This window comes from Pseudorca crassidens, chromosome 10 (assembly GCF_039906515.1).
Source record: "Pseudorca crassidens isolate mPseCra1 chromosome 10, mPseCra1.hap1, whole genome shotgun sequence".
Taxonomy (NCBI): Eukaryota; Metazoa; Chordata; class Mammalia; order Artiodactyla; family Delphinidae; genus Pseudorca; species Pseudorca crassidens.
In genome coordinates this window covers 69,038,979-69,051,332 of record NC_090305.1, presented here as the reverse complement: position 1 = coordinate 69,051,332, position 12,354 = coordinate 69,038,979, and the positions used below count along the sequence as shown (strand labels likewise).

Genomic DNA, 12,354 nt, shown 5'->3' with positions numbered 1-12,354 from the left:
GATAAATCCCACTTGATCATGGTGTATGATCCTTTTAATGTGTGGCTGGATTCTGTTTGCTAGTATTTTGTTGAGGAGTTTTGCATCTATATTCATCAGTGATATTGGTCTATAATTTTCTTTTTTTGTAGTATCTTTGTCTGGTTTTGGTATCAGGGTAATGGTGGCCTTGTAGAATGAGTTTGGGAGTGTTCCTTCCTCTGCAATTTTTTGGAAGAGTTTGAGAAGGATGGGTGTTGGCTCTTTAAATGTTTGATAGAATTCACCTGTGAAGCCATCTGGTCCTGGACTTTTGTTTGTTGGAAGATTTTTAATCACAGTTTCAATTTCATTACTTGTGATTTGTCTGTTCATATTTTCTATTTCTTCCTGGTTCAGTCTTGGAAGGTTATACCTTTCTAAGAATTTGTCCATTTCTTCCAGGTTGTCCATTTTATTGGCATAGAGTTGCTTGTAGTAGTCTCTTAGGATGCTTTGTATTTCTGTAGTTTCCGTTGTAACTTCTCCTTTTTCATTTTTGCTTTTTTTTTTTTTTTTTTTTGTGGTACGTGGGCCTCTCACTGTTGCGGCCTCTCCTGTTGTGGAGCACAGGCTCCAGATGCGCAGGCTCAGCGGCCATGGCTCACGGGCCCAGCCGCTCCGCGGCATGTGAGATCTTCCCAGACTGGGTCACGAACCCGTGTCCCCTGCATCAGCAGGCGGACTCTCAACCACTGTGCCACCAGGGAAGCCCCTCCTTTTTCATTTTTAATTTTATTGATTTGAGTCCTCTCCCTCTTTTTCTTGATGAGTCTGGCTAAAGGTTTATCAATTTTGTTTATCTTCTCAAACAACCAGCTTTTAGTTTTATTGATCTTTGCTATTGTTTTCTTTGTTCCTATTTCATTTATTTCTGCTCTGATCTTTATAATTTCACCGAAATTATAAAGCCTGAAACATTCTTTATTTTAAAATCTATTTTATCTGATATGAGTACTGCTACTCCAGCTCTCTTTTGATTTCCATTTGCATGGAATATCTTTTTCCATCCCCTCACTTTCAGTCTGTATCTGTCTCTAGGTCTGAAGTGGGTCTCTTGCAGACAGCATATATATGGGTCTTGTTTTTGTATCCATTCAGGAAGCCTGTGTCTTTTGGTTGGAGCATTTAATCCATTCACGTTTAAGGTAATTATCGATATGTATGTTCCTATTACCATTTTCTTAGTTGTTTTGGGTTTGTTTTTGTAGGCCCTTTTCTTCTCTTGTGTTTCCCACTAAGAGAAGTTCCTTTAGCATTTGTTGTAGAGCTGGTTTGGTGGTGCTGAATTCTCTTAGTTTTTGCTTGTCTGTAAAGCTTTTGATTTCTCCATCGAATCTGAATGAGATCCTTGCCGGGCAGAGTGCTCTTGGTTGTAGGTTCTTCCCTTTCATCACTTTAAGTATATCATGCCACTCCCTTCTGGCTTGTAGAGTTTCTGCTGAGAAATCAGCTGTTAACCTTATGGGAGTTCCCTTGTATGTTATTGTCGTTTTCTCCTTGCTGCTTTCAATAATTTTTCTTTGTCTTTAATTTTTGTCAATTTGATTACTATGTGTCTCGGCATGTTTCTCCTTGGGTTTATCCTGCCTGGGACTCTCTGAGCTTCCTGGACGTGGGTTGCTATTTCCTTTCCCACGTTAGGGAAGTTTTCGGCTGTAATCTCTTCAAATATTTTCTCTGGCCCTTTCTCTGTCTCTTCTCCTTCTGGGACCCCTATAAGGCGAATGTTGTTGCATTTAATGTTGTCGCAGAGGTCTCTTAGGCTGTCTTCATTTCTTCTCATTCTTTTTTCTTTATTCTGTTCCGCAGCAGTGAATTCCACCATTCTGTCTTCCAGGTCACTTATCCGTTCTTCTGCCTCAGTTATTCTGCTATTGATTCCTTTTAGTGTACTTTTCATTTCAGTTATTGTATTGTTCATCTCTGTTTGTTTTTGGTCTTTAATTCTTCTAGGTGTTTGTTCTTTAATTCTTCTAGGTCTTTGTTAAACATTTCTTGCATTTTCTCCATCTTTGCCTCCATTCTTTTTCCGAGGTCCTGGATCATCTTCACTATCATTATTCTGAATTCTTTTTCTGGAAGGTTGCCTATCTCCACTTCATTTAGTTGTTTTTCTGGGGTTTTATCTTGTTCCTTCATCTGGTACAAAGTCCTCTGCCTTTTCATTTTGTCTATTTTTCTGTGAATGTGGTTTTCCTTCCACAGGCTACAGAATTGTAGCTCTTCTTGCTTCTGCTGTCTGCCCTCTGGTGGATGAGGCTATCTAAGAGGCTTGTGCAAGCTTCCTGATGGGAGGGACTAGTGGTGGGTAGAGCTGGGTGTTGCTCTGCTGAGTAGAGCTCAGTGAAACTTTAATCTGCTTGTCTGCTGATAGGTGGGGCTGGGTTCCCTCCCTATTGGTTGTTTGGTCTGAGGTGACTCAGCACTGGAGCCTACCTGGCTCTTTGGTGGGGCTAATGTCGGGCTCTGGGAGGGCTTATACCAAGGAGTACTTCCCAGAACTTCTTCTGCCAGTGTCCTTGTCCCCATGATGAGCCACAGCCACCCGCTGCCTCTGCAGGAGACCCTCCAACACTAGCAGGTAGGTCTGGTTCAGTCTCCTATGGGGTCACTGCTCCTTCCCCTGAGTCCCAATGCTCATACTACTTTGTGTGTGCCCTCCAAGAGTGGAGTCTCTGTTTCCCCCAGTCCTGCCGAAGTCCTGCAATCAAATCCCTCTAGCCTTCAAAGTCTGATTCTCTAGGAATTCCTCCTCCTGTTGCCGGACCCCCAGGTCGGGAAGCCGGACGTGGGGCTCAGAACCTTCACTCCAGTGGGCGGACTCCTGTGGTATAAGTGTTCTCCCGTTTGTGAGTCACCCACCCCGAAGTTATGGGATTTGATTTTACTGTGATTGCGCCCCTCGTACCATCTCACTGTGGCTTCTCCTTTGTCTTTGGATGTGGGGTATCTTTTTTGGTGAGTTCCAGTGTCTTCCTGTTGATGACTGTTCAGCAGCTAATTGTGATTCTGATGCTCTCACAAGAGGGAGTGAGTGCACATCCTTCAACTCCGCCATCTTGAACCAATCTGAGTGGATGGTGTTTAAGGCCATGTGCCTGGATGTGAGGCGGAAGGTGGACAGAGGATGGCAGCAGTCAGGACTGAGCCCTGGAACACTCCACTGGGTGGAGGTAGGGACGATGAAGCAGAACCAGCAAAGGAACTGAGCAGGAGCAGCCAGAGAGGTGGGAGGAAGCTGAGAGAGTGTGGGCACTTAGGAGCCAAGGGGAGCAAGCATCAAATGCTGCCGAGGCGGTAAGAGTAGAGAATAAACTGCAGTTTGAAGGTCTCTGAGGACCCCAACAAGGGCATTTTTATGGAGAGAGGGACAAGCTCAACTATAGTGGGTAGAAAAGAGAGTGAGAGGTGAAGAACTGGAGAGGGCATGTGTAGACAACCTTTTAAACATTGACATATAATGTAAATAAAATGAACAGACAACTCTCAAAGGTACAGCACTATAAATGTTAAAATCTGTAGAAACCTGTGCAACTGTCACCCAGATCAAGATATAGAGTATCACCAGCCACTCCAGGAAGCCACTTTTTGCCCCCTCCAATTGATACCCCCAAAAGTAACCACCATTTTTATTTGTCACCAAGGATACCTTTTGTTTGTTTAATGTACACAGGTTTTGAGAGATTTTGTTGATGGTTGGGCTCAGGTTTTATAGGCAGATAATGTTCTTTCTTTTTTTTTCTCTTTTTTGTTTGGCTGTGTTGGGTCTTCATTGCTGCGGTGAGCGGGGGCTACTCTTTGTTGCAGTGCACAGGCTTTGCAGTGGCTTCTCTTGTTGTGGAGCATGGGCTCTAGGCGCACGGGCTTCAGTAGTTGTGGCACGCAGGCTCAGTAGGTGTGGCTCATGGGCTCTAGAGCGCAGGCTCAGTAGTTGTGGTGCACGGGCTTAGTTGTTCCGTGGCATGTGGGATCTTCCCAGACCAGGGATCGAACCTGTGTCTCCTGCATTGTCAGGTGGATTCTTAACTGCTGCACGACCAGGGAAGTCCCTAGGCAGATAATGTTCTAATGAGAGTGGGCAGCTGGAGTTCAGACTCTGTGGGGTAGCAGGTCCTGGGCCCAGTTTTCCTGGGTTCTGTGCTTGCTCTGTCTCCAAGGACTGCATGACCAAGACTTCCTTGAGCCTCAGTTTCCCTATCTGAAGCTTGATCCTTCTCCCCTCACATCTCCTTTGAATTCTAGTAATAAATAGGGGAATTCATTGGGAGCAGTGAAAAAAAATGGAGTTTTCCAGGCCTCTTGATGGCTGTAGAGTCTAGAGCTCAGTCACTAGGGATGGGCAGGGCTAGAATCTTGGAGGCCCAGCTTTGTTTGAGCAACTGACCTGGCAACGGGGTGGGCCTGACAAACACTTCTGGCTTTCTGTAGTCTCCTCTGCTGTCTGTATCTTCAGGCCACTATGGTGCTGCTCAGGCCCCTGGTGCTTCTTCTTGCTCTGGTTGTCTCTGGTGAGGAGCTGGTGGGTGGGGGAACTCCAGTTCTCATCCCCTGACTCCACAGTGGAGTCTTGATCCCTCTCAGATAAGCTACCATGGAGGACAGGGGGTGGGGGGAGCCAGGAAATGGCAAAGATCTGTATCCCTGACCCTCATTCCTTCTCTTGGCTGCTTCCTCGACCAAGTTCTCACTCCCAGTCTGTGAAATGAGCTGACCCATGGTTGGATGTGGGGGACAAGGAAGGACTTTGGCTGCTTGTTTCCAGGATGTGGCCAGGCCCTAAGGCAGAAAGGAGGGACTCTGATTGTGTATATGGTTCCATGAGAATGGGCGCCTCCAGCCTGAATCATCTCTTCCTCACAGACCTCCACTCCCTGCCCTGGTTCATAAATGTCTCTGAGAGCCAGGGACCTGGCACCATCCTTCAGTCTTTCTCCTTCAACTGCTCTTCACACACACCCACCCTGGAGTTGCTCCATGTGCAGCCACCCACCACCTTCTTCAACCCACCTAGCCTAACTAGATGGCAGGGGATCTATGTGGGCAAGGTAGGGTCATGGGCACAACTGGGGACCATGGGGGAACAAGGACAGACCCTAAATTCACAAAGCCAGAGGTGGCATAGGGGGATGGAGAGCCTAGGCCCCACAGGGCACTGCCTCCTGCCACAGATGACCTTGAGCAGCTCAGCCCGGCTGGATGCCCTGACAGTGAACCACTATGAACTGCAGCTGCGGTTCACATGTGGCAACCATGTGATGGAGGGGCCACTGTCTGTGGATGTGCAGCGGGACCCTGGCCATATCCAGTGTGCTGGTCGATTTGCCAGCCCAGGTGAGGCCAGGGACAGCAGGCAGGGGGTGTGGGCAGGCATGACCTGAACAGAACCCCCCATGACCTCCCCTCTGGCCAGCTGGGGAAATCATTCAGGTGCCAGAAACTGTCAAACCTGGGGCCCGGCTGTACACTCTGCTGCTCCCAGGCCAGGGAGCCCAGGTGAGCCCTGCACATGGGCAGTGGTGGTGGTGGGGGGTAGGATGGAGGGTCAGGGGGAGATGCGGAGACCAAGCCCAGCCCCTGCCTGGCCAAGCATAGCCCGCAGAAGGATTCTTTAGTCTACAGCTGAGCCTCAGCAATGATGCATGTTTTTGGAGAGAGCCACTGAGGGCTGCCCACCCCCAATGACTATGGCTGTTCCCATAGGGACATCTCAGGGGCTGAGTTCTTCTTTAAATTCTTCTGAATTCTTCATGAAATTTCTGTATCATGAAATTTCTGTATCAGATTTCCAAAAGAAATCTAGATTAAAAACAAAATAATTAGTTTAAAAGCAGAGAGGATTGAGGATCAGGGCCCGGGGGAGCCCAGGCTAGAGTGGCAGTGGCAGGGTATGGGAGAGTTGAGAGTGGGCAGCTACCTGCTGGGTTGTTGGGGGACTTTGACAGGGATGCTTGGGGCACTGAGGGTTGGGGAAGGGGCCTCCAGCATCTCTGTCCTGTCAGATGAGCATCACCAGTGCCCAGGATCCGCCATACTTCCCTGGACCTTTCTCTATCAATGGGCAGGGTTGGCTGCAGGCGCCATCCCAGGGCCTCAAAGGCCAGGCTCAAAAGGTGAGCATGACTTGGGACCTGGAGATATCCATGAATTGGGCATAAAATGGGCAGAGCCACTACCTCCTGGAAGTTTGTTTGTTCCTGACCTCCTCAATCATGCTGCCTTTTCCAGACATAGCCCATACCTGTACCTGCTGCCCCATGCTGGCTGTACTCCCACCTTGGCCTGGTTCTGTGCTGGGCTCTGGAGTTCTAGAAAGAAGAGGGATCCCTGGCTCCAGGAGCCCATGGTGCCCCTTATAGAAAGGAGAAAGTTCTGAGCAGTCACACAGGAAGTGAAAGCTCTGGGTACAGTGCCTAGTGTAGTCTGGAGGAGGTTAGAGAAGTTCCTTCTTTAAAACTTCCACGTCTTATTGACTGACTCTTAGCAACTCTAAGATGATAATTCACATTGTGAATGATTCATATATTACTCTTTTGGGGGCTGTATGCATCCTAAGAGAAGGACTTATGACCCAGAAGAGTGAGACACAAAGGAATATCTGTCAGCAGAGTGACAGGTCATAGGGAGGAGTGAGTGTCGGGGTTCCTTGCGGAGGTCCTGAGGTGGCGCTGCCTATTTGAAGGGACGACTGGGCACAGATATACAGGTAGACACACACCGTGGTTCCCTTCTTGTTTTGTGTGCACCGCAGGTCTTCCAGCTTCAGATCCTGGTGAACTTTGGACAAGGCCGAAGCTGCTGTGGGATGCTGACAGTGAAAGTTTTGCCTGCTCCCTCCAGCCAGGTCTCCTTCCTGTAAGGTTCCCCTACCCTGGGAACAGTGGGGAAGGCAGGACCTAGCCCCAGGGAATTAGGAGTAGGGTTAAGGTGTGGGGCTGCTTGAGCATCCCCAGCTGGCTCCTGTACCAGGGAAGACCCAGGGGAGGGGTCGGCAGACCCCGCCGGGGTGGCGGGAGAAAGTAGGAGCCAGTGCCCCCATTTTGGTCCAGGCAGCAAGCCCAGAATATCACCATCCCGGAGAACCTGGTCCCCGGAAGTAAGGTGGTTCAGGTCCAGGCCCGGGGCTTCGATGTGCGCTACGAGATCCTCTCCCCAGTGCCCTGCCGGCTCTTCTCCATCGGACGCGGTGAGGGGCACGGAGGGCGGGTAAGGGGATGCCTCTGCGGCTGGTCTAGAAGCGACCCGCACTACCTCATCGCTCTGTTGAGTAAACGAGCCTGGTGCCGAGGCAGAAACTGGGGCGAGGTCGCGTTTGGGGGCCCGAAGTTAGAAGCGAGCCTTGGCGGAGGCGGCCAAGTGGTCAGTCTCTGCGCCCTCCCCCGCCAGCGGATCCGTGGGAGGGTGGGAACTGGACTGAGCTGGGGGCGGGGCCGAACTCTGCGTCCCCCGCCCTCCCAACCCGCCCAGTCGACGGAGTGGTCCGGACAACGTCGCCCCTGGAGCTGGCGCAAGCCCCAGACGCCGCGGTCACTAGGCTGCGGGTGAAGGCCTTTGAGCGTCTCCGGCCGTGGGCCAGTGCCGAGCTTGATTTCAAGGTGGACGTGCAGTCGGTCAACCGCTGGCCCCCGCGCTGCACACCAGCGCTGCTGGCGTGAGTATATGGGAGCCTTACCTTGGCTATTGGGTAGAGCCATGGTTCGCCGCCCAGCCCCAGCTCCCGCCCTGCCGCCCTGCCCTCTGCTCCCAGGACTCAAATCCCCGAGACCATGCCTGTGGGCACCGTGCTGAATACCTTCACTTGCACTGACCCGGACTCTCCTGGCTCCACCCTGGACTACCAGCTACTGTTCCACAGCCCTGCTGGCGCAGCCAGCCTCTGCCTTCAAGACAGAGTCCTGGAGGTGCCCAGTCCCCGATCCCAGACCCATGTGCAGAGTGCTTGAACAGGAAGGGGGGGTGGGCCAATGGTCTGCGGGAGCAGAGACCATGAGGGTGAAGGAGATGGTGGTGGAGCCAACCTGCTTTACAGTCTGGAAAACGGAGGGTCAGGGTAGGCTATCTGTGAGTAACCTGGCCTGAGGCAGCCCAGTGTGGCTCAAGGCTCTCCCAGGCCTTGGCTGGGCATCACCCTCTGGCCCCTCTGACTAGGTGAATGCCACACTGGACTGTGACACTCCTGGCGCCTGCTTTCATCATGCAGCTTCCATCCTGGTGCTTGATGGTGGTCAGCCTCTGATGACCAGTGAGTGACCATGCCCAGGCCTGGACATTCAGGACCGGGTTCTTCTATACCCTTCTTCCTATTCTCAGGATGGGGTCATCTCTCCTCCCTCAGAAACCAATAGGGCAGGGTTGTCTCCACCAAAGACCCCTGGCAGAGGCACATTTCTCCTCGCTGAGACCCCTTGGCAGGGGAGGGCTATTGTCCTTCCTCCTTCCAGAGCCTCTACCTCCTTAAGCCGCCAGGGCAGGGCTGGGCAACCCAGGCCAGCTCCCTGACTGCCAAATGGCTTCCAGCTGAGGTGCCAGTACTGGTGATGGTAACACCTGTCAACGAGTTCGCCCCAGCCTGTGTCCCACGCACATTCCGGGTTCGTGAGGATGCAGGGCCCCACGCTCTTCTGGGCTCTGTGGTGGGCAAGGACATGGATTACCCGCACGACAGCATTGAGTACTCCACCCCTGGCGGGTCTGCCACTTTTGCTGTGGACCGTCTCAGCGGTACTCCCACCCCAGGGCTGGGATGGAGGGGTGAAGCCAGAGTGGACTCTGCAAGCTGAGGCACTGGCCACCCCTTCTAGGGGAGGTTCGCCTCCTGGGGCCTTTGGACTATGAGCTGCAGAAGTTCCACAGGCTCACTGTCCTGCTGACTGACCATAGCCAAGACCAGGACCCCACCTGCCACCGCTCAGGCTCTTGCACAATTACCATTGAGGTGGAGGTAATTGAGCCCCGAAGCCTTGGAAAGAATTGGAAAGAGTTCATATCTCCCTCTGGCCTTCTGCTTTTGCACTGTCTCAGGTTCCTCCACTGGTTGGCTGGAGAGGGGTGGGGTCTCACTGTGGAAAGCTTTGGAACCTGTTGCCTGATACCAAGGTTCTGGCTGCGGTGGGAGGAGGCTGAGGGGCTGGCCTGGGGGTTTGGGAGTGGGTGATCTGACTACCTGCCTGCAGGATGTGAACGACCATGCCCCCGAGTGTGAGCCCCCATTTCAGGAGCTCACCGTCCACACTCACCTGGGCCGCAGCATGGAGGTGACCAGGGTGTCATGTCGGGTGCCCCAAGAGCCACAGCGCCTGGCTTTCTCCTACAGCATTGTGGGAGGTGAGGGCCAAGGGGACCACTGGGCTGTGGGGGAGAGGCAGGCCAGCAATGGTCCCCTTCTTCTGCCACTCTGTTTTCAGGGAATAGTTGGAGCCAATTCAGTCTGCAAGGAGCTGTCCTGGTGCTCAACGACCTCATGTTGGGGCCCTCCTGGCCAGAGCAGCCCCATACTTATGAGATATTGATCCGTGTGGCCGATGCAGGTCCCTCCACCCCCCACCTCAGCACCACAGCCACTGTCATTGTGCATCTAGTTCCCTGGAGGGCCAGCACAGTGGCCACCAGCACCCACAGAGCCACAGTGAGGGGGGTCCTCAGGCCCTTGGTGGGTGGGAAGAAAGGATCTTGGAGGATGCAGGGACCTAGTTTTCCAGGTGGAACGATGGGGGAAGGCATTTTGGAGGGAACTGCTGAGTGCAAAGAGCCTGGCAATACAGAAGAGAAATCTGGGGTGTGGAGTGGCCCAGCCCTTGGAGGGCTTTGAAGGCTGGATGATCAGGGCATTTTGGTAGGGCAGTGGTGAAGCTGTGGCCCCATTTCAGGTGACTTCAATGATGACACCTCTGCTTGTGACAGACACGGAGGCTTTCTGGCAGCCGGAGCCCTGGTTTGTGGTGGTGCTGACAGTGACCAGTGCCCTTCTCCTCTTGGCTCTGGGCTGGCTCCTCAGCAGGCTCCTGTGGGGGTAGGGTTGCTATCCCTGTACTGACTGCCTCCCCCCAGCCCACTGGGGGGCTGGATCGCAGATGGATCGCATCTGTGATAGCTGGTTTTACCCAAGATTGCCCAAGTTGATGAGCAGACAAACTGATATTCGGGACTGCTCTCCTTCCAGTGGTCATCAGGTTAGAGGCAGAGATACACTGGGAGAAAGTTGTCTCCATCGCTGGCAGAACCCAGTCCTGGAATGAGATGAGGCCCAGGGCTTTAGAATCTGAGTCTGTCATGCATTGGGCATTTATCCCTATTTCTGACCCCTGCCCTCCATTTGAAACCTGACCTTCCCCTTAGACTCTGAGTTTCTTGTGAGCACAGGACTGAACCCAGGGGTAGGTGGGAGTAACAATGTGGGCACTGCATACAGACATAGGCTATCCCCAATAAAAGGGGCAGATGAATGGTGCTGGTTTCTGGAGCCAGCAGGTCTGCTGCTCTCACTGCTTGGTCCCTCCTCCTGGCATTTTAGGTTGGCCCAGGTGCTACAGGTACCAAGCAAACCAACCCAGGCTCTACTGCTGAACAGGTAAGCCTCCTTTGCATACCTCTATGCCTGGAAGTACATCTCTTAAACTCAGGCTGGGGCCCAGAGCCCTATCCTGTACTCCAGCTCCTACTCTGTCCCAGTATCCAGGGAACTGAGGGGTCCGTTGAGGGGTTCATGGAGGCACCGAGGATGGAGACACCCCAGGCACCCAGCAGTGTCATGAGCCTGGTATGTCAACCTACCATCCTGTGCAGTGGGCACTGAGGCTGCTGCAGAGTGCTCCCCTGCCAAGCCTGCCCCTTTTCCCATGGATGGCTGTTCCTGTGGGAGGGCCCATACCAGCACCATCAGCATGGAGGAGGCAGGTGGGCTCCTGACCCTTCTGGGGGCAGGCCTCCACCTGCTCCCCATGGGCAGGGTTCAACTCATTGCACCCTCTCATTCTTCACCTCAGCAGCATTTTGATGGCAGAGCACAGGACCCCCGTGAGTCCCCCTCTTTCCAAACCATTCTCTACTTGGGCCCACTTTCTTTCCATACCCCATTTCAGTATCTCTGCCTCCCACCAGGCATCCTATCTACTGTTTCCCTGAATGGGGTCTCTTCTCACCCCCACTCACCCCTCAGCCAGTGTTTGCCAAACACCTGGCGAACGTGATCTGGTTCCTGCCCATGGGGGAAAGGGGGAAAGGTGGTGAGGGAAGAGGCCCCCAAATGCTCCGCTGTCACCGTGAATTATAGCAGAGTAATCTGGCACTGGGCTTAGGGGAGCTGGTGTCCAGTTTTGGGGAATCATGGATGCTTCCTGTGCATTTGAGCCAGACCTCAAAGGATGTGCTGAGAAAGGAGGGAGGGGACAAGCTGGATCAAGCAGAAGGGAGGGGGTCACACCAAGGGTCCTGGAATACCTTTCCCTGTCCTTAGGGGATGGAGGTAGTTCTGCTGAAGCCAGCAGTACCCTCCCTCTCCCCTGACCATCTGAGCTTAGGTACAGGCAGAGATTACCTGTTCAACACGCACACAGGAGCCCGGCGCTGGCTCTGAGGCCAAGAAGCTGCATCATATTTGTGGAATTTCTTCTTCACATGATTATGTGTTTTCAAGTTGATTCAATAATAAACAAAATTACAAAGAGAAGAGTCCTAGCCTTGTAACTTACATGTGGGAGAAGCTCTGAGATCTGTGCTTCCTTGTTCTCACTTGGAGAATGCCCTGTCTTGTGGAAACATTGTAGGTAGTAAGGTTATTTTTCTTTTAAGAAGGCATTGTACAATGCTCTGAAATGTAAGAAGCTGTTATCCTTGCCAGTGACTGAGGGGGATTGAGGGGGCCTCCAGTTGGCCTGTCCCCTCAGAGGACACCTGCTCTGGCAGATGGGAAGGGCCCAAGAGCTTCCTTTTTCCACTGAAAGGAGGGCATTGTTCGTTTGAGAGCCCCACCAACTTCCAGGGCAGTTTGCCAACTGTATGTGGAGGTTTTCTTGAAAAGGATCTGGAGCTTTTGCATTGAGGTGAGGGTTGGTGCAGACTTGAGCACCCTGTGGCATGGGTGGCCATGGAGGGATTGAGAGTAGCCCCCTTTTGAGCAGGTGTTCCCATATCCTCCTTATCTGTTTCTTCTAGTTCCAGGGCCCTCTGTCCTCCCTGTGCTGAGCTGAGCTGCTGCACATGGCCGGGTGGCCTACAGTAGCCTGCAGGAGGGTGGGTTCTGTTGGGTGCAGTGCTAGCTCACTCCCAATACCCAGCCTGGCATCAGGTCTCAGGTTACTGACAGCTCTCCCAGAGGACCTGCTGTCCTCGTGGAGGCTA

At 52.5% G+C, this 12,354-nt stretch overlaps 1 protein-coding gene across 1 annotated transcript; it reads left to right on the top strand.

Annotated features, from left to right (window-relative positions):
* The first annotated feature begins 4,722 nt into the window (after positions 1-4,722).
* On the top strand, positions 4,723-11,671 carry CDHR4 (cadherin related family member 4). Its single transcript, XM_067754461.1, has 17 exons — positions 4,723-5,352; positions 5,432-5,514; positions 6,021-6,131; positions 6,770-6,873; positions 7,068-7,204; positions 7,486-7,669; positions 7,766-7,919; positions 8,167-8,260; positions 8,536-8,739; positions 8,820-8,959; positions 9,192-9,342; positions 9,423-9,643; positions 9,885-10,027; positions 10,529-10,585; positions 10,687-10,774; positions 11,004-11,031; positions 11,535-11,671. Exons 1-17 carry the CDS (start codon positions 4,785-4,787, stop codon positions 11,588-11,590), a joined length of 2,523 nt encoding a protein of 840 aa, XP_067610562.1. The 5' UTR covers positions 4,723-4,784; the 3' UTR covers positions 11,591-11,671.
* The last annotated feature ends 683 nt before the right edge of the window (positions 11,672-12,354 follow it).